The sequence below is a fragment of the Erythrolamprus reginae genome, chromosome 6 (assembly GCF_031021105.1).
Source record: "Erythrolamprus reginae isolate rEryReg1 chromosome 6, rEryReg1.hap1, whole genome shotgun sequence".
In the NCBI taxonomy this organism is placed as follows: Eukaryota; Metazoa; Chordata; class Lepidosauria; order Squamata; family Dipsadidae; genus Erythrolamprus; species Erythrolamprus reginae.
This window is the reverse complement of record NC_091955.1, coordinates 86,076,430-86,102,236: the sequence shown is the minus strand read 5'-3', so window position 1 is coordinate 86,102,236 and position 25,807 is coordinate 86,076,430. Positions and strand designations below refer to the sequence as shown.

Here is a 25,807-nt window from a genome sequence, read left to right as displayed (position 1 = left end):
GTAAGTAGAAAATGGTTCTTGAGAAGAGGCAAAAAAATCTTGAACACCCGGTTCTTATCTAGAAAAGTTTGTAAGTAGAGGTGTTCTTAGGTAGAGGTACCACTGTACATGTATATGTATGCATCACAGCAACCATGAGAAAACCACATTGGAGTTTTATCTTATTTTATGCCACCATCTTTTTCCACTGAATTCTATCCAGGCAATCAAGTAGCTTTCTCCAATTTTATATGTCTTCAATATATGAGATTATCCCACTACCTGGAAATTTTGGAAACTGTAGTCCCAACATAACCAGAAGACATGATGTATGGGCTTTGGTAGCCTCCAAACTGACATGACCAACCTCTCCTTTGGCAAAAGCAAATACTCGTGAGTTGTGAGTAATGCAAAGTTGTCCAGGGGTCACATCACATGAGTTCCAAAAGCAACATCCAGGATTTTGGATCGGTTGGGTCCTTGGGGACATAGTGCTTATCCTTCTCGTCTCATCAAAATCTGCTCTTTGCTTTCAGCATCTTCAACCAGATCTGTTTAAATCTCAGTGATTTCAACCTCATTTATCTAAATGGCTTAGGATCAAGAAGGCAGAGTATATAAATAGCCGAAAAGTTTGGGGAAAGCGTGATGGAACTGCATAGATTACATGAGCCATAGCTTTGGAGCTGAATCATGCATTTTGGATAATCAAGGGTTGGTCAGTGGTAATTCTGTCGTGTCCTTTTCCTCTTCTCTTTTAAGCCGTGACAGTTCTCCACAGCTAATCAACTAGCTAGTTATTCAAGCACCTAAAATGGGAATGTCAATTGGTTTAAAATATTTAAATACAAAACAGAAATACAAAACAAGAGTCTACAAGTGTCTTTGTAATGTGATTACAGTGTTCCCTCGATTTTCGCGGGTTCGAACTTCGCGAATAGCCTACACCACGGTTTTTCAAAAAAATATTAATTAAAAAATACTTCGCGGTTTTTTCCTATACCACGGTTTTCCCCACCCGATGACGGCATATGTCATCGCCAAACTAATACTTTTTGCAAATAAATAACAAAAAAAAAAATATTGTTAATAAATAATTATGTTTATAAATATCAGGATCACTAAGTGTCTTTTTCAATGGTGAGTATCAGTAATAATGGTGAGTAAATGGTTGTTAAGGGAATGGGAAATGGTAATTTAGGGGTTTAAAGTGTTAAGGGATGGCTTGTGATACTGTCCATAGCCAAAAATGGTGTATTTACTTCCACATCTCTACTTCGCGGAAATTCGACTTTCGCGGGCGGTCTCGGAACGCATCCCCCGCGGAAATCGAGGGAACGCTGTACTTATATTGTGTTCTGCTTCTAGTCATGTAGCAACTTTCCTTCATGGTGATTTTATAATCTAGTTGCAACGGCATAGCTTATTATTTATTCAACTTTTTAGTAGACCCAGTCAATAAAATTTCAAATCTAAAGTCATTTATAGCTAAGACTATGAATCAAAATGAAGTGTGCTAAACTTGGAAAATATAAAGTAGTTAGATGAAAGAAAAAAAATCCCGAGCCAAGGTTCTAATAGAAGTGGAACTAATTGCAACTAATGGGTTGCTTCCCATGAATTTATCATCTTTTTCTCTCTTATCATATTACAAAATATATATTGGCGACAACTCTTTAAAGGGTTTTTCTGGGCCACTTCTAAAGCTTTACGAGGCCACGTGTATCTTAATATGCCCCAGGCTATTTTTTTTAAATTTCTAACTAATCTTCTTCCCTGACGTCAAAAATCTGTTGTGGTAATAGAATCCTCTGTGCCTTGGCCTCAGCTTACTTCTGTGATCTGGATCAAAGGATGTAACTCTCGGTAGAACATGTGCTATGGAGGCAGGAGATCTTGGGTTGAATCCTTGGCTGCGAAAAGTTCATCTCCACTTGGAAGGAAATAGGACAACAGAGAGCTAAGGGTCATTGGCCTGATTTCATAATGTGTTTGCTTTCCCCTTGGTGAAAATCTGTCCTTTGTTAGATGTAATATACGTCTCATCACTTGTGCATGGGTATTGACTGAATCTGTGGGAAATTATATTGCAAAAAAGTATACTTTACCAGTTATCTAGATGTTAAGAGCTATATTCAGTAAAGTGTTTGTGATACTATTGCCATGTTGTTCTGTCGAGCTCTCTGGTAGAATCCTCCCAAAAATGCACAGATATGATTTCAGACACAGACACGTTCAAAAATTCAAAACAATGTTCTTTATAATGAAAATTCACTTAAACCAAGCCCTCTTTTGGGATAGCAAACAGCACTTGCCTTCAAACAAACTGGTAATTTGTACAAGTCCCTTATCAGTTCTGTGATACTTAGCTTGCAGCTGTGAGGCAATTCACAGTCCTTCTTCTTTCACAAAGTGAAACACACTTTGCTCTGGTTTAGTTTCAAAGCGGGGGAAAATCAGCACACAAAAGGTCCAAGTCAGTAAAGCAGTCACGAAACACAACGATCAGATAATCCTCCACAATGGCCAAACCCACAGGCTGCTCTTTATAGCAGCCTCACTAATTACCACAGCCCCACCCAACCACAGGTGGCCTCATTTTCTTTGATAATAATAAGCAGAGAGCAAACCCCATTCCTTTCTAGTACTGATGGCATTACCTAGGTGGGTAATGAAATGTCTGCCAAAAAATATCAGAGAGTTTTAAAGACTCCTATTTTATGTATGTGCAACAATGCGACACACAAAAGAGGAGCATTTCACTTAGTACACCACGGCCACTATTTTGCAAATGTTTATACCCTACTCTCTGCGGTACCTATTTGTGCAATAAATGGCAAATTGTCACCAAGTAATCACAACCTCCTTTCACCTAAATTTTTAAATTAGAAAGTCAGTCTTTCAAAAGGAAGAGATCTAAATGATGGCAAGGATATGCTTCTCTTCCAGATAATGGGGAATATCTGTAAATCCTTTAGGGGTAATTTCTTTATGCTTCTTTAAATACTTGAATATAATAATAATTTGTTAGATTTGTATGCCGCCCCTCTCCGAAGACTCGGGGCGGCTACCTAGATGCCATACTGTTTCCCACAGTTTCAGTGATACAATCAGCCCACACCAAGTTGAGACCTACTCATATTGTACTCCGTGATGTGCAGAGGCATTTACAGTGATACCTTGTCTTACAAACCCCTCGTCGTACAAACTTTTCAAGATACAATCCCGGGGTTTAAGATTTTTTTGCCTCTTCTTACAAACTATTTTCACCTTACAAACCCACCGCTGCCGCTGGGATGCCCTGCCTCCGGACTTCCGTTGCCAGCGAAGCGCCCGTTTTTGCACTGTTGGGATTCCCCTGAGGCTCCCCTCCATGGGAAACCCCACCTCCGGACATCTGTGTTTTTGCGATGATGCAGGGAATCCCAGTAGGGGAATCCCAGCAGCGCAAAAATGGGTGCTTCGCTGGCAACGGAAGTCCGGAGGTGGGGTTTCCCAGCGAGGGGAGCCTCAGTGAAATCGTAGCATTGCAAAAACACAGAGGTCCGGAGGTGGGGTCTCGAGGACTTCAGTGTTTTGCAATGCTGCGATTTCACTGATGCTCTCTTCTCTGGGAAACCCCACCTCCAGACTTCTGTTGCCAGCGACGTGCTTGTTTTTGCCCTGCTGGGATTGCACTGCTGGGTTTCCCTGCTGGGATTCCCCTGCAGCATCGCAAAAACACAGAAGTCCGGATCTGGAGTTTTCCATGGAGGGGAGCCTCAGGGGAATCCCAGCAGTGCAAAAACGGGCGCTTCGACTGGCAAAAGGGGTGAATTTTGGGCTTGCACGCATTAATTGCTTTTCCATTGATTCCTATGGGAAACATTGTATTGTCTTACAAACCTTTCACCTTAAGAACCTTGTCCCGGAACCAATTAAGTTTGTAAGACAAGGTATCACTGTATATATTTATGATAGTGGCCTAGAGCAGTGTTTCCCAACCTTGGCAACTTGAAGATATTTGGACTTCAACTCCCAGAATTCTCCAGCCAGCAAATGCTGGCTGGGGAATTCTGGGAGTTGAAGTTCAAATATCTTCAAGTTGCCAAGGTTGGGAAACACTGGCCTAGAGTCATGTACATGAGATGGGCAGCTACAGAAATCGAATAAATAAATCAAGCATGTCATGAAAGATCTGGGCAGGCCAACTGATATTTGCAATTGCCTCGATGGGCAATAGGGCAGCTGCCTGCTATTGCGATGAATCTCTAATAGGTTTTTGCCTGTTAGTAAATCCTGAGATAATTATAGCCAATGACAGGCAGTGCTGGCTTCTCTTCTCTTTTCGGCTATGCTAATCTAACAGGAGAGCTGGGTAACATTTTTGGCTTATTTGTTTTTCCAGAAATTATGAAGCGCATAAAACCCCAATCAAGAAATACGCCAAAACCAAGTATGACTTTGTGGGAAGAAACCAGAGCGAGCTTTCTGTTCTGAAGGATGAAATTTTAGAGGTAACAATGTTGCTTTAGATACACTCACACATGCACACAGAGGTAGTCCTCAACTTGTGTATGACTGCATAGTTAGGGGTTTTATTATGTTCATTAATGCCTTCTTAAATGGATTTAATTTTTTATTATTAGATTTGTAATGTCTTGTATTACTGTTATGCTGTGAGCCGCCCCGAGTCTTCGGAGAGGGGCGGCATAAAAATCTAATAAACTAAACTAAACTAAACTTACAACAATAATTGAATCCAACATTTATGTTGCTACGTGTGATCCGTATTAAACTTATACGACTTTTCTTGCTATTTGTTAATGAATTTTTTTCCCCTCAAATACAGTGGTACCTCATCTTACGAACGCCTCTTCTAACGAACTTTTCAAGATACGAACCCGGTGTTTACGATTTTTTTGCCTCTTCTTCCGAACTATTTTCACCTTACGAACCCAAGCAGCTGCTGCTGGGATGAAGGGGTTTCTTTTTCCCCCCCTTTTTGAAGAAAGAAAAGGGAGGGGCAGCTTGGAGGAGTAAAGATTTTGCATGCTTGCAAAGGCACTGAAACGGTGTCTTTTTAAGAAAGAAAAGGGAGGGGATCCCCCCCTTACCTTTCTTCCTTCCCACTCACCCTTTAGCCTAGCCTTGCTTCTTCCACCCGCCCCCTTTAGCTGCTCCTCCCTGCCCTCTGTTCGCCTCCCTTCTAAAGTTTGGGATTTTCCTGAAGGATTTGCACGCATTATTGGCTTTTACATTGATTCCTATGGGAAACATTGTGTCATCTTACGAACTTTTCACCTTACGAACCTCCTCCTGGAACCAATTAAGTTCGTATCATGAGGTTCCACTGTATAACAGAAAAGAAAAGACATAAACAAAACATATACATACAACATTTGGGAAACGAAAGCTTCCCCACTTCTTTTTTGACTGTTCGATCAGAGAATTTTCCTTTTTCACTTAGTATTAATTCTTTTATTTGACGTGTTGCTTTGCTTGAATTTTAATTATTTCTCCATTGTTCTTTCATTTAGCCAATCGTTAAACTTTCCCCATATTTTATAATAATCTGAGTCTTCTTTTCCCTCTAATTTTTTTGGACATCCTGTCCATTTCCACACAGTCCAGTATTTTTTTAATTACTATATTTTCTTCTGGTGTTTTGTCTATTTTCCATTTCTGGGCATATGCTATCCTAGCAGCTGTTAATATGTGTATAGCTAAATATCTTGCCTCTTTTTTCATTTTTTTAATTAAAAATACCCAATAAGTATAATTCTGGGGTGGTTTTTTTTCAAATTCTTCCTTTGTTATTTCTTTTAGCCAATCTGTTATTTTATTCCAATAATTTTTTGCTGGTAAAATGTGTCTCTTTCTTTTTTACACTTCCAGCATAATGGGGAAGTTTTTGGGAACATTTTTGAGAGTCTTTCCAGTGGTAGATGCCACCTGTAAAACATTTTTAATTGGTTTTCCTTGAATGCAGTTGATTTTAACAACCACACTTGTTAAATTAGTAACACCGTTGCTGAGCAAACCCATTGACTTTGCTTATCAGAAGTCGCAAAAAGTAGGTCACATGACCCCGGGACGCTGCAACCGTCATAAATATGAATTGGTTGCCTAGCGCTTGAATTTTGATCACGTGACCATGGTGAGGCTGCGATGGGGCAGCAAATAAGTGTGAAAAGCCCAGGTGGTGCAGTAGTTAGAGTGCAGTACTGCAAGCTATTTCTGTCGATCACCAGCTGCCAGCAGTTTGGCAGATCGAATCTCAATAGGCCCAAGGTTGACTCAGCCTTCCATCCTTCCAAGGTCGGTCAAATGAGGAGCCAGATTGTTGGGGGAAATATGCTGACTCTCTATAAACCGCTTAGAGAGGGCTGTAAAGCACTGTGAAGTGGTATATAAGTCTAAATGCTATTGCTAAAAAGTCACTTTTTTTCAAGCCATTGTAATTTTGAACGGTCACTAAATGAATGGGTGTAAGTCAAGGGCTATCTGTAGATCTATTTCCCTGCATTCTCATTCTTTGGAGAAGCTTCTCTAGACTAAGCCATAAATTATGTTAAATAATCATAGTGACTACAGCAGCTGAGCAACCTATGTTATAACCAGTGGTGAAATCCATTTTTTTTTACTACCAGTTTTGTGTGTGTGGCTTGGTGGGCATGGCAGGGGAAGGATACTGCAAAATCTCCATGCCCGCCTTACTTTTGGGGGAAGGATACTGCAAAATCTATATTTCCGCCCCACTCCCGGGAGAAGGATACTGCAAAATGTATATTTACGCCCCACACAAAGGGAAGGATACTGCAAAATCTCCATTCCCGCCCCACTCCTGGAGGAAGGATACTGCAAAATCTCCATTCCCGCCCCACTCCTGGGGGAAGGATACTGTAAAATCTCCATTCCTGCCCCACTCCTGGGGGAAGGATACTGCAAAATCTCCATTCCCGCCCCACTCCTGTGGGAAGGATACTGCAAAATCTCCATTCCCTCCTCACTTCTGGGCGAAGGGTACTGCAAAATCTCCATTCTCTCCTCACTCCTGGGGGAAGGATACTGCAAAATCTCCATTCCCGCCCTCACTCCTGGGGGAAGGATACTGCAAAATCTCCATTCTTTCCTCACTCCTGGGGGAAGGATACTGCAAAATCTCCATTCCCGCCCCACTCCTGGGGGAAGGATACTGCAAAATCTCCATTCTTTCCTCACTCTGGGGCCAGTCAGAGGTGGCATTTACCAGTTCTCCAAACTACTCCGATGTTCTGCTACCGGTTCTCCAGAACCTGTTAGAATCTGCTGGATTTCACCCCTGGTTATAACTCGGAAAACTGGGTGTATTCAAGCCATGTGTGAAATCCATAACTTTAATATCCGGAGGGCCATTCACTGAATAGCAATTGCCCACCTCTATTTGCTTCCAATTTTTAAAGAGAGCTTTCTGTCTCTGAAAATATATTATTTGTGCAACATCTCCATGAAAGAATGGCTCCTTCGGACGGGATCACTTCCTTTTCCTTTGGAACTGGATGTTCCTTCCCTCGGACTCTTATTCTATACTGATGATTGTCGTTCTGGAAATAAAACATCCATATCAGAATCCCTTTTAGTTTTAGGTGACTCAGAGGGGGGTTGCTGCCCGGATTTGAGGGGGGGGGACACACACAGTGAGGTAGGAAAAATGGAGCTCCATCCCAGAGCACCCAATTTGCACAGAAAGATGTTGAAAGTAAATGCAGGGTGTGCTGCATAAGCCATGCCCACAATGTGGTAGTAAAAACTTTGGTAGCCCTTCACTGAATACAGGTATGGTAATCCTCAAGTTATAACCTCAATTGAGCCCAAACTTTCTGTTGCTAAGTGAAGCATTTGTTAAGTGAGTTATACTTTGTTACGATTTGTTTCTACATGTTGTGAACCGCCCCGAGTCTTCGGAGAGGGGCGGCATACAAATCCAAGTAATAAATAAATAAAATAAATATACAGCTCTGTTTTACAACAGTTTACTGCATAAGCCACCGCCACAGTAGTAAAAAATTTGGCAGTCCTTCACTATTTACTTTAGGTAAACTTTCATTTAAATGGGTCTATGGAGTCAGACCAGTTCGTTGAGACAAGATTTGTTTGTTTGTTTTTCCCAGATTCTTGACGATAGAAAGCAGTGGTGGAAAGTCCAGAATGCCAATGGATTGACTGGATTTGTGCCAAATAACATCTTGGAACCTTTTAGATCTGAAGGTGTCTGCACAGAGCCAGCGTATGCGCACACCATACAGGTACCTCCAGTTCTGTTAAGAATACCAGGAGCACCTGGGCAGGACTTTATCCTCAGAGATTTATTTTATTTATTTATTTATTTTGTCCAATACATAATGACATAATGACAGTTTTAGTGGGGAGATATATATATATATATATATGTGTGTGTGTGTGTGTGTGTGTGTGTGTGTGTGTGTAGATTGTTCTGAGTTCGGGTTTTGCCCTGTGTAATATTTTGCATGTTTATGCGACGTTTCGGTGAAATCACATTCACCATCATCAGGCTGAAGTTTCCAAGCTTCGTGCTGTTGTAAAAACTCAGAACAATCTACATACATATACCCGTGAAAATTTACGAAAACAAATATATATATATATATATATATATATATATATATATATATATATATATATATATATTTGTTTTCGTAAATTTTCACGGGTATATGTATGTAGATTGTTCTGAGTTCGGGTTTTGCCCTGTGTAATGTTTTGCATGTCTATGCGACGTTTCGGTGAAATCACATTCACCATCATCAGGCTGGAGTTCCAATCTTTGTGTTTTTGCAAATGAATATTGCTAATATTCATTTGCAAAAACACAAAGATTGGAACTCCAGCCTGATGATGGTGAATGTGATTTCACCGAAACGTCGCATAGACATGCAAAACATTACACAGGGCAAAACCCGAACTCAGAACAATCTACATATATATATATATATATATATATATATATGTCACATGTTTAAGCTGAATTTGGAAATTAAGGGAGACTAGGATAGATCTATTTCGGCCTTATTTTGGCCTCATCAGCTAGCCATACCCACTGGGACTTGAACCTGCAACTTTTGCCTTGTAAGGCAGAGAATTATCCTCTAGGCTACAGTATCCAATCCCTTCAGCTCTGTACCAGGGAAGGGTTACATTTTGTGTCGAATCACCCTGGTATATTGAAGGAACATCACAGCTCCTTTTTTTTTTTTTTTTTGCCTCTCGGCCCAACCCAGGGCCATTTATATACATACACACACACACACACACACACACACACAGTAAAATACATGATGAAGGTTATAGAGGAGATACTCATAGTACCAGAAGAGCCTTTTGGTGGTGCTTAAGGAGGCTTTGGCAGTCCAAAGCAAACAAAGCATTTTCCTTTCTCTAGGCGCTTCGAAAGGGAATACACCTTTGCCAACGGCCAGAGAAAAGAAACTCTCCCTTCGCTCTAGGCAGCGACTGTCCTCCTTCTCTTCTTCCTCCTCCTCCTCCCACCCAAATTCCGAGCTTTTATTTCTTTCCTAATGGGTTTGCACACATTATTTGCTTTTTCATTGCTTCCTATGGGAAAAATTGCTTCTACTTATAAACTTTTCTACTTAATTCTACGAATTAAGTTCTTAAGTAGAGGTACCGCTGTACTAGAGAGCCCCCAACATGGAAGCTTAAAACAGGGGTGTAGAACCTCTAGTTCTTCAAAACCTGGACCACAGCTACTACTATTACCACAAACTGTAAAAAATATGACTTCAGCAACCGAGTTGTCGAAGCATGGAACTCATTACCTGACTCAGTAGTGTCAACCCCTAACCCCCAACATTTTTCCCTTAGACTATCCACGATTGACCTCTCCAGGTTTGTTAGAGGTCAGTAAGGGGCGTGCATAAGTGCACCAGTGTGCCTTCCGTCCACTGTCCAATTGTCTCTCCTTATCTCATTTATCTTTTCTTCCTTTCAAATTTGTTCACCTATACAGTGGAACCTCATCATACGAACTTAATTGGTTCCAGGAGGAGGTTCGTAAGGTGAAAAGTTCGTAAGATGAAACAATGTTTCCCATAGGAATCAATGTAAAAGCAAATAATGCGTGCAAATCCTTCAGGAAAATCCCAAACTTTAGAAGGGAGGCGAACAGAGGGCAGGGAGGAGCAGCTAAAGGGGGCGGGTGGAAGAAGCAAGGCTAGGCTAAAGGGTGAGTGGGAAGGAAGAAAGAAAGGAAGGGGGCGCCCCTCCCTTTTCTTTCTTCAAAAGACACCCTTTCATTGCCTTTGCAAGCATGCAAAATCTTTACTCCTCCAAGCTGCCCCTCCCTTTTCTTTCTTAAAAAGACACCGTTTCATTGCCTTTGCAAGCATGCAAAATCTTTACTCCTCCAAGCTGCCCCTCCCTTTTCTTTCTTAAAAAGACACCGTTTCAGTGCTTTTGCAAGCATGCAAAATCTTTACTCCTCCAAGCTGCCCCTCCCTTTTCTTTCTTCAAAAAAAGGGGGGGGGAAAGAAACCCCTTCATCCCAGCAGCAGCCGCTTGGGTTCGTAAGGTGAAAATAGTTCGGAAGAAGAGGCAAAAAAATCTTAAACACCGGGTTCGTATCTTGAAAAGTTCGTTAGAAGAGGCGTTCGTAAGATGAGGTACCACTGTACTTTTATATCTTTTGTTATATTCGTTTCTTTAGTTATATTACTACATATCTGTTCTCTTCAATGTGTATTATGTATTGGACTAAATCAGTGTTTCCCAACCTTGGTAACTTGAAGATATCTGGACTTCAACTCCCAGAATTCCCCAGCCAGCGTTTGCTGGCTGGGGAATTCTGGGAGTTGAAGTCCAGATATCTTCAAGTTGCCAAGGTTGGGAAACACTGGACTAAATAAATAAAAATAAATAAACAAACTAGGAGGATTTTAGCTGATGGGGACTTCTCACCTGACACAGGAACCCCACGTTCTCCGTGCCTGCATTAAGCTCTTGCCCGTTTTTCAGAAGCACCTTTTTTATTAATTTAACTTCCTTATTTATTTATGAAACCGATGCATTGCCTTCATCCAGTCTCATGCAAAGTGTTCCTAGGTTTCCTGAGAAGCTTGTTAAAGAGCCTCTCTGTTCAATCCGGTAACGGCGGAATGATGAGCAAGAGGAATATCAGAAAAGTCAAGGGAGTGAGCATCTTAAGGGCATGAGCAGCTCTTCTATTAAAAGACTTCTTACAGCATGCAAAATAAATCCATTTAATTATTAATAATTCCAGCATTGTTTCTCTGGCAACGCGAAGCAGAGTCTTTTGATGTCTCCTTTTTTTATTGCTGACATTTCATTATCACGCGTTGGGTTCTAATCCATCTTATGCCTTTTTTTATTTAAATGCTTGTCATGTCTTGATAGTTGTTGATGTCAAAGAAGGAGTTTGAATTATTTAAGGTAGGGTTTGTTTTTTCTTTTCATCCAAACTGTCCCTATTCAATTTCTGCAAAATTCCTTTTTGGATGCATAAAAGTTATTTCCGCTGCATGGGTGTGAGTTGCTGGCTTTTCTGTCGGTGTGGAATTCTCTACAAAGGAATTAGAAATTTTGCTTTTTTGAATCAAAGGTTCGTAATAACATGCAGCTTTTGAGTACCATCAAAACATGCCTATTACGACCAGGTTTTTTTTTCAATTGTTTGGTATTTTGAAGTGGCTGCATACTGGTACTTATGAGGGTCGCCCAGAAAGTAATGCACCACTATTTTTTTCTTCAACCATTATTTATTGAACACAATGAAACTTATACATAAGAAAGAATGATGTTTCTTCTACACTCCCTATTTTTCCACGTAATCTCCGTCCTGTTCTATGGCCTTCCTCCAGCGAGACACAAGGGTGTGTATGCCCTGTCGGTACCACTCCTTGTTCTGGTCACAAAGCCATTTCTCCACTGTAATGGCCTCACCCTCTGTGCCCAGAAACTAACCGTACTTCTGCCGACTGCAGATTCTTCATAAACTGTACACAAATGTTTGTGAATGTTCCCAATAGTTTCTTTCTCCGTAGTGAGAAATTCAATGATGACACGCTGCTTGTAACTAGTGATGGGCGAACCTAACGGTGTTCGGGTTTGGCAAGTTCGGATGAACTTTACGCAAAATTCGGCCGAACCCGAACGGGGAATCCCTCCCACGAAGAGATTCCGGGGGCGGAGCTTTGACGTCACTGGCAGGTTGCTAAGGACACCAAGGTGATCACTTCCTGGATTCCAAAAAATTTTGGCTGCCCATTACTGGAGGGTAGAAACACCCTTCCCCATCCCCAGAGGCTCTTTGGAAGCCAAAAACACCTCCCAGAGCTTCTGTATGAACCAAAGATCAGCTGACCAGCGCATACATGCACACTGGAGCTGAGCTAGGGCAATGGCTCGTGTGCAAGCAAGTATGGCTCCGCTTTCCATCTGTGGCACCCGTGCCATAGGTTCGCTATCACTGTAATAAAGCATCCCGAGCATGGTGGTTTTGCATGGGGGAGAATAAGCTTTCTAAACCCAATAAGGCTATGGTGAAAAATGGGCTGTGATTAAGACATAAACAAAGTCACATTCAATTCAAAGTGTTGGTTATGACCTATAAAGCCCTTCATGGCACCGGACCAGATTACCTCAGGGACCTCCTTCTGCTGCACAAATCCCAGCGACCAATTAGGTCCCACAGAGTGGGTCTTCTCCGGGTCCCGTCAACCAAACAATGTTGTTTGGCGGGACCCAGGGGAAGAGCCTTCTCCGTGGCGGCCCCGGCCCTCTGGAACCAACTCCCCCCAGAGATTAGAATTGCCCCCACCCTCCTTGCCTTTTGTAAGCTGCTTAAAACCCACCTCTGCCGCCAGGCATGGGGGAACTGAGATACACTTTCCCCCTAGGCCTTTACAATTTTATGCATGGTATGTCTGTATGTATGATTGCTTTTTATATAATGGGTTTTTAACTGTTTTTAGTATTGGATTATTGTTATATACTGTTTTATTACTGTTGTTAGCCGCCCCGAGTCTGCGGAGAGGGGCGGCATACAAATCCAATAAATAATAATAATAATAATAATAATAATAATAATAATAATAATAAAGTGCATTGTTACAGGGTGCAGCATTATATAGTAGATATAAAGCCCAACATATTGGCTCCCTCCTCAATATTTCCAGGCAGTGCTAACTTATCTATTTTTTCAAAAAATACAGAAAATTAGAAAGTGCATTCAGAAGATTTATGCGGGAATGATTTAAAAAAAAAAACAAGGTCAGCAATCCTCACGCTGTGACCCATAAATTAAAGAAAGTCACAAATTCATTGTCTGCAGCTGAGAGCCAGCTTGTACCTCCCTTGTTCTGAGTGCCTGATTTGATGTGTGAAATGAGGCACATGGTTGGAAAACTGTCAGATCTCTGCAGTGTTGATCTGTTTAACTCAGATGCTTCCTCTTTTTGTTTTATCGCTTGTCGCATTCTGGCACTCTCTTTCTTGCCTTAGCATAGCCATCATTATGAATTCGGATTTGCAAGAGGCATTCTCACTGGAAAAGACTCAAAAAACAATACCGTCTAAATCTTGCTGCCTCATTCCCGAGAAATACTGTGCACTAGTATTTTTTTAAAAAGTAAAGGTAAAGCTGTCCAGTTGTGTCCAACTTTGGGAGGAGGTGCTCATCGCTGTTTTTTAATCGAGGGAGCCAGTACTGTCCGAAGACATTTCCTTGGTCATGTGGCTGTGGGTTTTACCTCCCAAGGACAATTCCATCTGTCCGTCCATTACCCTGGGGGGGGGGGGAATTATTGACCCCTCCCAGAGAGGGTTCGCAACTTGGGCGTCCTCCTCGATCCACAGCTAACATTGGAACACCATCTCTCGGCTGTGGCGAGGAGGGCGTTTGCCCAGGTTCGCCTGGTGCACCAGTTGCGGCCCTATTTGGACAGGGGGTCACTGCTCACAGTCGCTCACGCCCTTATCACCTTGAGGTTCGATTACTGCAATGCTCTCTACATGGGTCTACCTTTGAAAAGTGTTCGGAAACTTCAGATCGTGCAGAATGCGGCCGCGAGAGCTATCGTGGGGCTTCCTAGATTCGCCCACGTTTCTACAACACTCTGTGGCCTGCACTGGCTGCCGATCAGTTTCCGGTCACAATTCAAAGTGTTGGTAATGACCTTTAAAGCCCTTCATGGCATTGGACCAGAATACCTCCGGAACCGCCTTCTACCACACGAATCCCAGCGGCCGATAAAGTCCCACAGAGTTGGCCTTCTCCGAGTCCCGTCGACCAAACAATGTCGTTTGGCGGGCCCCAGGGCAAGAGCCTTCTCTGTGGCGGCCCTGGCCCTCTGGAATCAACTTCCCCCGGAGATTAGAACGGCCCCCACCCTCCTTGTCTTTCGCAAGTTACTTAAGACCCACCTATATCGCCAGGTATGGGGGAACTAAGACATCTCCCCCAGGCTTATTATATTTCATGTTTGATGTGTATGTGCTATATGGTTTTTAATTGTTGAGGTTTTTATATATTTTATTATTAGATTTGTTCCATTGTTATACTGTTTTTATTACTGTTGTGACTCGTGAGCCGCCCTGAATCTTCGGAGAGGGGCGGCATACAAATCTAATAAATAAATAAATAAATAAATGCAGGCAGCATGGAAAACCACATCCCCTCCAGTCCGCGGGAAACCCTTTCTCCAACGGAACTGGTCCCTGGTCCCCAAAGTGTTGGGGGGGGGGCTGCTGTTGTTGAGGTTGGATCTTAACAATGAGAGTCAAGAATTGGGTCTTTCTCTGAAGCATTAAGGAAATCTGCTTCTGGCCAGGAACAGGCTGGGCAGTCATCTGGGATCTCCCTGTGTCTTCCGCAGCAAGTGAACAATTTCGCAGATGCACACTTCTGCTCATTCCATCACAATCTGCCTTCTCCGCGGTCAAAGCCATTAGCGGGATTCTGCCAGGGAAGCAGCAGGAGCGGAGTGCCTTCCTTCTTTGTTCTCCCCCTGAAGCCAGAAACAAACGGCAGGTGCCAAAGTTACTGTGAAACGCTCCCATTTCCCGCGCCCCCCCTCCTTTGCTCTACATCTTTCCCGTTGACGGGTCATTAGAGATTGGAAGCGAAGGGGGGGAGGAGGAGGGTGTTTCTGTTCTTCCTTTAAGCCATGTTAAGATTGGCATTCCCTATTGGCCAAGCTGTGACAAAGGATTCTAATGAATGAACAAGCTGCATGGCTGCGTAATTAATGTGAACTAGACAAAAAGAAATATTGTGGCTGGTTCCGGACCTTTTGTAAAGCTTCCAAGCAGAGTTTTACAAATATAGTTCTCTGGAAACTGATGGTTTACCAGGAGCTGTGACTTTTATTTTATTTGTTTGATTGTTTGTTTGTTTCTTTATTTATTTATTTAATTTTTATGCCGCCCTTCTCCTTAGAATCAGGGCGGCTCACAACATGTTAGCAATAGCACTTTTTAACAGAGCTAGGCTATTGCCCCCACAATCCGGGTCCTCATTTTACCCACCTCGGAAGGATGGAAGGCTGAGTCAACCTTGAGCCGGTGATGAAATTTGAACGGCTGACCTACAGATCTAGCAGTCAGCTTCAGTGGCCTGCAGTACAGCACTCTACCTGCTGCGCCACCCCGGCTCATTTTTGTTTGTTGATTGATTGATTGATTGATTGATTGATTGATTGATTGAGTTGAAAGGGACCATGAAGGCCATCGAGTTCAACCCCCCGCCCAAGCAGGAACCCTATAGTACACCAGTCAAGTGGCAGTTCAATCTTCTCTTAAAAATGTCCAGAGTGTTGGAGTTCACAACGTCCACTGGTAGGTTGTTCCACTGGTTGATAGTTCTGACCGTCAGGAAGTTCCTCCTTATCTCCATGTTGAATCTCTCCTTGGTCAGCTTCCAGCCGTTGTTCCTCATCCGGCCCTCTGGTGCCCTGAAGAATAAAGTGATCCCCTCCTCTCTGTGACATCCCCTCGTATACTTGTACACTGCTATCATGTCCGCTCTGGCCCTCCTTTTCTCTAAGCTATCCATGCCCAGTTCCCTCAGTCTCTCTTTCTAAGTCTTGGTTTCCAATCCCTTAATCATCTTGGTTGCTCTTTTTTGCACCTTCTCCAGAGTTTCAATGTCTCTTTTGAAGTGTGGTGACCAGAACTTGATGGGATCCTGGAGAATTTAGCTATTTTCAGTCAGTCCTTCCCTACCTGTGCCAACCAAAGGTTTAAACCAAGATTGGTTCTGCTAATGTGCTATAGTGCTAGATTACAGGTAGCCTGCAGCCCAATTTTAAATGCAGGTATGGTAATCTTCAAGTTACAACCTCAAGTGAGCAATTTCTGTTACTAAGTGAGGCATTTGTTAAGTGAGTTTTACAGCTCCATTTTACAACCTTTCTAGACACTATTAAAGTGAATCACTGGATTTGCCCAGTTGTTAACATGGTTAATGATCTTGTTTAATGAGATTGGGATCCCGCTGTATAGAGCGCTGGTTTGACCACGTTTAGAATACTGATTTCAGTTCTGGAGACCTCACCTACAAAGAGATATGGATAAAATTGAACGGGTCCAAAGAGGAACTACAAAAATCGTGGAAGGTCTTAAGCATAAAACTTATCAGGAAAGACTTCATGAACTCAATCTGTCTAGTCGGGAGGACAGAAAGGAAAGTGGGGACATGATTGAAACATTAAAAAATGTGAAAGGGTTAAATAAAGTTCAGGAGGGAAGTGTTTTTAATAGGAAAGTGAACACTAGAACAATGGGGCATAATCTGAGGTTAGTTGGGGGAAAGATCAGAAGCAACGTGAGAAAATATTATTTTACTGAAAGAACAGTAGATGCTTGGAACAAAAATTCCAGCAGACGTGGTTGGTAAATCCACAGTAATTGAATTTAAAACATGCCTGGGATAAACATATATCCATCCTAAGATAAAATACAGGAAATAGTACAAGGGCAGACTAGATGGACCATAAGGTCTTTTTCTGCTGCCAATCTTCTATGTTTCTGTGTCTCACTGACTTTGCTTTGATATGCCCCGTGATTTTACGTGGTCGTAAAATGGTTTGATCGTGTTTATGATCTCTTTTTTTTTTTTGCTGCAGTTGTAATGTTGGGGATATTCTCCCTCTTTTCTCTAAGTGTTGCAGAGTAGGCAAATAGGTACTGCGTTGGCTGCTTCTGATAGGCACATCTTTCGGGAAGTAACACAAACTGTGGTGTCGATCTATTGTAGGCGGCTGTTTTTCTCAGATTCTGTTTTGACAAGATGGCGCCTGTCTCCAAAAGCGACATCTCTTTCCCTCAGCTGTTTTGCTTCCTTTGAGGAGAAACACATGGAATTTTCTTAGCTTCAGTTTCTATTTTTTCAATGAATGGGGTGACAGCGGATCTCTTTTTGCTTAATTCATCACCCAGACACTTAGGGGTTTTGCAGGGCCTGTGCAACACAAAGTGGATGGTAATTTGCAATTATTCCTCATAGTTTTTGTTTCTCTATTTCTTTGTGTTTATGTTGCTTTTTTTTGCTGCAGTTGTAAAGGGGCCATTGTGGTTGTTAAACAAACCAATGGTTCGTGGTAGGTGCATTGGGCGATTGTGTTGTGCTGGTTTTTGTTTTGCCTGACTTCTAGCCACCCAAGAGCAAAGTAATAAATCAAACACACAACCTGGTTTCCTTTATATACAGAGGGCTGTATGCCTCCGGGAATGCACGAGCAATGCTCAGTTATTAGTCCAGAAGGTCAGAATTACTCACTCAAGTCCACACAATACTTTTAGGCTTGTGCCAGAGCTTGTGCCAGAGCAATGCTGAGTTAATAGTCCAGAAGGTCAGAGTTACTCACTCAAGTCCGCACAGTACTTCTTGCTTGAGTGTCGGAAAGTTCACAGAAATCCAAAATCCCCAATGAAACCACAATGCATCAATGTCTCTTCTTCAAAGCTCAAACGATAATCTCCCACACAGATCACTCCAACCCTCCTGTTTTTATCAAGGTTGCAACAGCATCATTAGTCTTATCAGCTGTGTCTTATCATTTGTTTCTGCTCTTGTGCAGCTGCTCTTGCCTTCCCAACATTCTTCGTACTCGAGGATTCAGAATAGGGTTTCTCATTCATTCTTCCCCTTCTGATTCTGGGGAACCGGGGTGGCACAGCAGGTAGAGTGCTGTACTGCAGGCCACTGAAGCTGACTTGTAGATCTGAAGGTCAGCGGTTCAAATCTCATCACCGGCTCAAGGTTGACTCAGCCTTCCATCCTTCCGAGGTGGGTAAAATGAGGACCCGGATTGTGGGGGCAATAGCCTTGCTCTGTTAAAAAAGTGCTATTGCTAACATGTTGTAAGCCGCCCTGAGTATAAGGAGAAGGACGGCATAAAAATTGAATGAATGAATGAATGAATGAATGAATGAATGAAGGAATGAAGGAATGAAGGAATGAATTAAGGAAGGAAGGAAGGAACCAACCAACCAACCAACCAACCTACCAACCTACCTACCTACCTACCAACCTACCTACCTACCTACCTACCTACCTACCTACCTACCTACCTACCTACCAACCAACCAACCAACCAACCAACCAACCAACCTCTGACTGGAGGGCTGGCTGAATCCATTCTGTCTGTGCTCTCCCTTCCTGCTCCCTGTCTCTCCCATCTCGGCTTCTGATTCCCTGTCTAACTCGTGCTGCAGCCAGACTGGCCTTCTGGAAACAGATGGCTCCCACGACTCTTCGTCAAAATCCCCAGACACAGGAGCTGGCCTGAAGCCAACCATAACGGTTTTTAGCAAAACCACCCTATTGACAAGACCACGGAGCATTGCGAATAGTCATAAATGTAGCTGTGCTGTCGAATGACCAAAGTTCGGAAACTTCAGATCATGCAGAATGCAGATGCGAGAGCAATCATGGGCTTCCCCAGGTATGCCCATGTTACTCCAACACTCCGCAGTCTGCATTAGTTACTGATCAGTTTCCGGTCACAATTCAAAGTGTTGGTTACGACCTATAAAGCCCTTCATGGCATCGGACCAGAATATCTCCGAGACCGCCTTCTGCTGCAGATAGGCCACATTCTTGTTCACTTCTCTCCCCCCCCCCTTTTCTATGTCTTGCCCATCTTCACCGGGAGACATTGAGAAATTGACCCGATCTTCATTTCCCAGAGATAAGACATATTCACTGATACTGTTTGGATTTTTCACTTCTCAGCTTCAATTCAATTCAATTTATTAGATTTGTATGCCACCCCTCTCCGAAGACTCGGGGCGGCTCACAACAACAATAAAAACAATATTCTAGCGAAAACAAATCTAATATTAAAAAAACACATAAAAACCCTATCATATTTAAAAAGCAAACAACACATACATATCCAAACATAAATATAAAAAAGTCTGGGGGAAAGGTGTCTCAACTCCCCGATGCCTGGCGGTATAGATGGGTCTTGAGTAATTTACGAAAGACAAGGAGGGTGGGGGCAGTTCTAATCTCCGGAGGGAGTTGATTCCAGAGGGCTGGGGCCACCACAGAGAAGGCTCTTCCCCTGGGGCCCGCCAAACGACATTGTTTAGTCGACAAGACCCGGAGAAGGCCAACTCTGTGGGACCTTATCGGTCGCTGGGATTCGTGCGGTAGCAGGCAGTTCCGGAGGTATATTTATAGTTGCGTATTCTCAGAGGAAACTAATATTTCTATGAATAGAATGAAATTTAAAATGCAGATTTTGTTTAGGCTTTTCTCCTTAATGGCAAATAAATGTGGAATCAGAATAGAAAAAAATGGAGGAGAGAGGACCCATTAAAACGATACAGGCCATAAACTGCCCTCCGTGTAAAACTCAACAAGAATCTTTAAATGTTGGCTTCCTTTAAGTACAATTGTGATTTGCACTGGTTCCGTTCTTCTCCAAAATACCCTTGGCCACGGATTCTTCCAGGAAAACAGCCAGTGCCAAGTTGAGTCTTCTTTCTCTTAAGACACTACATTCTCCTGACGTTCTCTAGAGCCTTGCAATAAATCTCTCTCGGTGTCTCACAGCCTTTCCTTTCACACATTTTGCCCACATCCCCTGCCAGGACCCTTCATCCGCAATCCCGCGAACTGCCAACTTCCCTCTTCATTTCCTCTTTCTCAGCTGCCTGGGAAATGTGTTAGCGTGAAAGAGCACCCAAGTAGTTATGAAGACATTGCCAAGGAGTAGCTCCGGAGACTGAGGAAATGTATTGACAGGGCTCCCATCTTTACCAAATCTCTCTTTTTTTAGGGGGGAAAAAATCTCTTTTCGTTTGGTATGTTTAATGTCATTTTAATAGAAATTGATAAGCTTTTGTTCATTTCCCTTGGATAATACTATCCACTAATTGTTTTACTCGTTATAAAAAGGTGGTCGTGAGACTTAACTGTATGTATGTATGTAAATAAGTTTTTTAATGGTTTTTATTGATTATATAAAGTTAAAAAAAGGAAAAGGAAACAAACACAACACATAACAAAACATTAAATAAGTTTTAAAAGCTTCATAGAACATGGATGGATGGATGGATGGATGGATGGATGGATGGATGGATGGATGATAGATAAATAGATAATAATAATGATAATAATAATGATAATAATAATAATTTATTAGATTTGTATATTAGGTAGGTAGGTAGATAGATAGGTAGGTAGGTAGGTAGGTAGGTAGGTAGGTAGGTAGATAGATAGATAGATAGATAGATAGATAGATAGATAGATAGATTTAATTCTGTAAGGCGTATAAATATTTCCATTTTCCACCATCCAGCCAGAGCTAATAATTTATTAGATTTGTATATTAGATAGATAGGTAGGTAGGTAGATGATAGATAGATAGATAGATAGATAGATAGATAGATAGATAGATAGATAGATTTAATTCTGTAAGGAGTATAAATCCTTCCATTTCCCACCATCCAGCCAGAGCTGAAGAAGCTTCTTGAATGAGAAGTAAAATGTCTTCAAAGAAAAACCAGACAGTCCAGTTACCTCTTGAAAAAAATTGGGATTGATTAAGACAGTATCCTTCTAGTCCAGTTGATAGCTTCTCTTTATCCCCCTATTTAAAAACACACGCCTCTGTTGAAAAGGCTACCTCTAAATCAGCATTCCTTAGACTGGCACCTTCTCTATCTAATAGATTACAACTCATATCCTTCTCTTGTGAAGAAAAGAGGGATCCAACGTTTTATCTTTCCCCACCAAGAACAAGGCCACAGTCAACCAGGTTGTGTAATAGCCTTGTGGTACAGAGAAATTTGAGAAGAGCACTTTTGTTGTATTAGGGGTTGAACACTGTCCCCTTGGCAAATTTAAGGAGGCAGTAAGTGGCACAATAGAATAAATTTGAGGTCTTATCTCTGTACCCCCGAATTCATGCTTCTAAGCAATTCACAAGTGTTGGTGCCTATTAATAAAAAATATGCCAGAAGGAAAAAGTTCTACCAGGTTATGTCTTCATCTCTTCTTATTTATTTGTTTGTTTGTTTGTTTGTTTGGGGTTTTTTGTTTGTTTGTTTTTGTCAAGTACGTATTGATAGTATACAAAAATATAACAGTGTTTATGTACATGATACTAGTAAGAGAGAAATATTAGGACAGGGGACAGTAGGTACGCTGGTGCACTTATGCACGCCCCTTACTGACTTCTTAGGAATCGGGAGAGGTCAACAGTCTAAGGGTAAATTTTTGAGGGTTAGGTGATGATACTATAGTGTCAGGTAGTGAGGTGCATGCATTAACTACTCGGTTACTAAAGTTGTATTTCTTACAGTCAAGTTTGGAGCAGCCCATTTTAAGTTTGTATCTGTTGTGTGCTCGTGTGTTGTTGTGGTTGAAGCAGAAGTAGTCGTTGACAGGAAGGATGTTGTAGCAGATAATTTTATGGGTATGCTTAAGTCGTATTTAAGGCGACGTAGTTTTAAGCTTTCTAACCTTAGGATTATAAGTTCTAGTTGCGTAGGGTATACTGTTGCGAGTGGAAGAGTGGAGGGCTCTTCTAGTAAAGTACAGTGGTCCCTCAAGATACGAACCCCTCGTCTTACGAACAACTCGTGATACGAACCTGGGGTTCAGAAAAATTTTGCCTCTTCTTACGAACTTTTTTTGAGTTACGAACCGGCATTCGGAGACTGCTGGGAAGCCGCGCGGCTGTTTTAAAAGGTGACAGCCGGGCGGTGGGGCTTCCCAGAAGCCTCCCGAACGCCGGTTCGTAACTCGAACAAAGTTCGTAAGAAGAGGCAAAATTTTTCTGAACCCCGGGTTCGGGGTTCGGGGGGCTGCTGGGAAGCCCCCCAGGCCGGCTTCGACCTTTTAAAACAGCCGCGCAGCTTCCCAGCTGTCTCCTGAAGCCGAACACCAAAGCCGAACTTCCGCGTTCGGCTTCGGGAGACAGCTGGGAAGCCGCACGGCTGTTTTAAAAGGTGACAGCCGGCCTGGGGGGCTTCCCAGCACCCCCCCGAACCCCGAACCCAGGTTCGGGGGCGTGCTGGGAAGCCCCCAGGCCGGCTGTCACCTTTTAAAACAGCCGCACGGCTTCCCAGCAGTCACCGAAAGCCGTTTTTTTGCGGGGGTTTTTTTGGTTGCACGGATTAATTGACTTTACATTGTTTCCTATGGGAAACAATGTTTCGTCTTACGAACCTTTCGTCTTACGAACCTCCTCCTTGCACCAATTAAGTTCGTATCATGAGGTATTACTGTATCTCTGGATATTTTCTAGAGTGTTTGTGTCCAATATGCAGTGTGGGTTCCAGACAGATGAGCTGTATTCAAGGATTGGTCTGGAGAAAGTTTTGTATGCTCTGCTTAGTAGTGTGAGATTACGGAAGTAGAAGCTACGTAGGAATAGGTTAACAACTCTTGAATAAAGACTTTCTTGGATAAAGAAGGATAATGGTGTGACCTGCCTAATTACACATGAAGTGCTTGAATTCCCTTTTAAAATCAACACTTCTGTTTTGAAAATGCTTTGATTTCCAGTGGCTCAATTGAACTTTGCGAGCATTCCATAATACCACTTGGCTGGGAAAACTGGTGTTTTATTACTTCAGGATGTGGTAGGGTTGCATAGTGTTGTATTCACTTTTACTTCAATATACCATAAAACATTTCATTCTACTTTTGTCTCTTAGCCTTATGTGATATAGAAACATAGAAACATAGAAGTCTGACGGCAGAAAAAGACCTCATGGTCCATCTAGTCTGCCCTTATACTATTTTCTGTATTTTATCTTAGGATGGATCTATGTTTATCCCAGGCATGTTTAAATTCAGTTACTGTGGATTTATCTACCACGTCTGCTGGAAGTTTGTTCCAAAGATCTACTACTCTTTCAGTAAAATAATATTTTCTCATGTTGCTTTTGATCTTTCCCCCAACTAACTTCAGATTGTGTCCCCTTGTTCTTTTGTTCACTTTCCTATTAAAAACACTTCCCCCCGGACCTTATTTAACCCTTTAATATATTTAAATGTTTCAATCATGTCCCCCCTTTTCCTTCTGTCCTCCAGACTATACAGATTGAGTTCATTAAGTCTTTCCTGATACGTTTTATGCTTAAGACCTTCCACCATTCTTGTATCCCGTCTTTGGACCCGTTCAATTTTGTCAATATCTTTTTATAGGTGAGGTCTCCAGAACTGAACACAGTATTCCAAATGTGGTCTCACCAGCGCTCTATATAGCGGGATCATAATCTCCCTCTTCCTGCTTGTTATACCTCTAGCTAGGCAATGTCCGTTTCATTTTGTTTCTACCGCTATTTAAAAATTATTAAACAACCGCCATGACCCTAGAGCAGTGATGGCGAACCTATGGCATGGGTGCCACCGATGGCACGTGGAGCCATATCTGTTGGCACACAAGCCGTTGCCGTAGCTCAGCTCCAATGTGCATGTGTGTGCCGGCCAGCTGATTTTTGGCTTACACAGAAGCTCTGGGAGCGTTTTTGGCTTCCAGAGAGCCTCCGCGGGGATGGAGGAGGGCGTTTTTACTCTCCCTAGGATCTAGGGGAGCCTTTGGAGCCTGGGGAGGGCGAAACACGAGCCTACTGGGCCCACCAGAAGTTGGGAAACAGGCCAACAGTTTCCAGCTTCCAGAGGGTCTCCGGTGGGTGGAGGAAGCTGCTTTCGCCCTCCCCGGGCATTGAATTATGGGTGTGGGCACTCACGCATGCACAATACTGCATGCCCACACCCTTTCGGCATCTGAGGAAAAAAAGGTTTGCCATTACTGCCCTAGAGCTAATGAATATCCATTAATATTAATGAATGAATATCCATTCAAAGGTTGTTTGAATTATGGTGGCAGTTCTAAGTTTGTTTTTTGGGCACTTTTCTAAATTTAAGACTAATTTGCATTGATTGACTTTGTTTCCCTCATAGCAATTACTAGAAGAACTCTCTGAGGTAATACTTGAAACAATATTTTTTTAAAAAAAGAGTTGGAGAAAATTGTTAATTAAGTGTGCTGGAGTTCTTGGTACCTTTTTTTCTGTCTCCACCCAAATCAACTTCTTATAACTTACAATCATGCCTATCCTATGCTTACATTTCACGGGAATCATTGGTAGGCAGAGCACAGAAAAGAAGTACAAAGTTATAAACCAAAAACAATCCATTCATGAAAATGGATCACTACTAAAATTAGTTTACCTCAATGTTAGGAATTTAGGGCATTTAGAAATGTTAGAACTGGGGGTGGGGGGGTGAATGATGAATAAAGATATTAAGCGAGGAGAGGGAGCAAAACGGGTTTGAATTAAGAGGCATGAGGGACAGTAAATATTTTTGAACTTAAGCTATAGCGGTTAATTAGGGAACAAAATTAAAAATTAATTGGTGGTAGACCCAGGAAACAAAACGAGGTTTAGAAGAGGAAGCATCAGATGAGTAACATATACCAAGAGTAAAGAGTTATATAGACAAAAAAGATATGAACATAAGGATTATAGGAGAGGCACGATTAGATTAAAAATGTACGTCATATGTCATCAGTCTGTAAAATATGAGATGAACTAGGATAAGCACTCAAGGAGAGGTAAAGAGAGAGAAAGAGGAAGAGAGAGAAGAATGAGTGGAGGAAAATAGGAGGGGGAGAGAAGGAGTAAGAAGATAGAAGGAGGAGATGGAAATAGAAGGAGGGGAGTGTAATGGAATGAAGGAAAACAGTCTGATGAACAGGATAAAAATGGATAAATTCAAACTTTTTCCCTGCCGGCTCTGAGTGTGGCTTGGTGGGCGTGGCAGGGGAAGGATACTGCAAAATCTCCATTCCCACCCACTCCAGGGGAAGGGTACTGCAAAATCTCCATTCCCACCCACTCCAGGGGAAGGATACTGCAAAATCTCCATTCCCACCCACTCCAGGGGAAGGGTACTGCAAAATCTCCATTCCCACCCACTCCAGGAGAAGGATACTGCAAAATCTCCATTCCCACCCACTCCAGGGGAAGGATACTGCAAAATCTCCATTCCCTTCCTACTCCAGGGGAAGGATACTGCAAAATCTCCGTTCCCACCCACTCCAGGGGAAGGATACTGCAAAATTTCCATTCCCTTCCTACTCCAGGGGAAGGATACTGCAAAATCTCCATTCCCTTCCTACTCCAGGGGAAGGATACTGCAAAATCTCCATTCCCTTCCTACTCCAGGGGAAGGATACTGCAAAATCTCCATTCCCACCCACTCCAGGGGAAGGATACTGCAAAATCTCCATTCCCTTCCTACTCCAGGGGAAGGATACTGCAAAATCTCCATTCCCTTCCT

General features: G+C 42.4%; 1 protein-coding gene across 7 annotated transcripts in view; it reads left to right on the top strand.

The window, feature by feature from the left end:
• EPS8 (EGFR pathway substrate 8, signaling adaptor) overlaps positions 1-25,807 on the top strand; it is a 229,909-nt gene that overhangs the window by 192,447 nt on the left and 11,655 nt on the right. For all 7 annotated transcript variants that reach the window (XM_070754296.1, XM_070754291.1, XM_070754294.1 and 4 more), the window contains exons 16-17: positions 4,367-4,475; positions 8,112-8,246. In XM_070754296.1, coding sequence (XP_070610397.1) covers positions 4,367-4,475; positions 8,112-8,246 — 244 coding nt within the window. The remainder of the gene's footprint in view (positions 1-4,366; positions 4,476-8,111; positions 8,247-25,807) is intronic.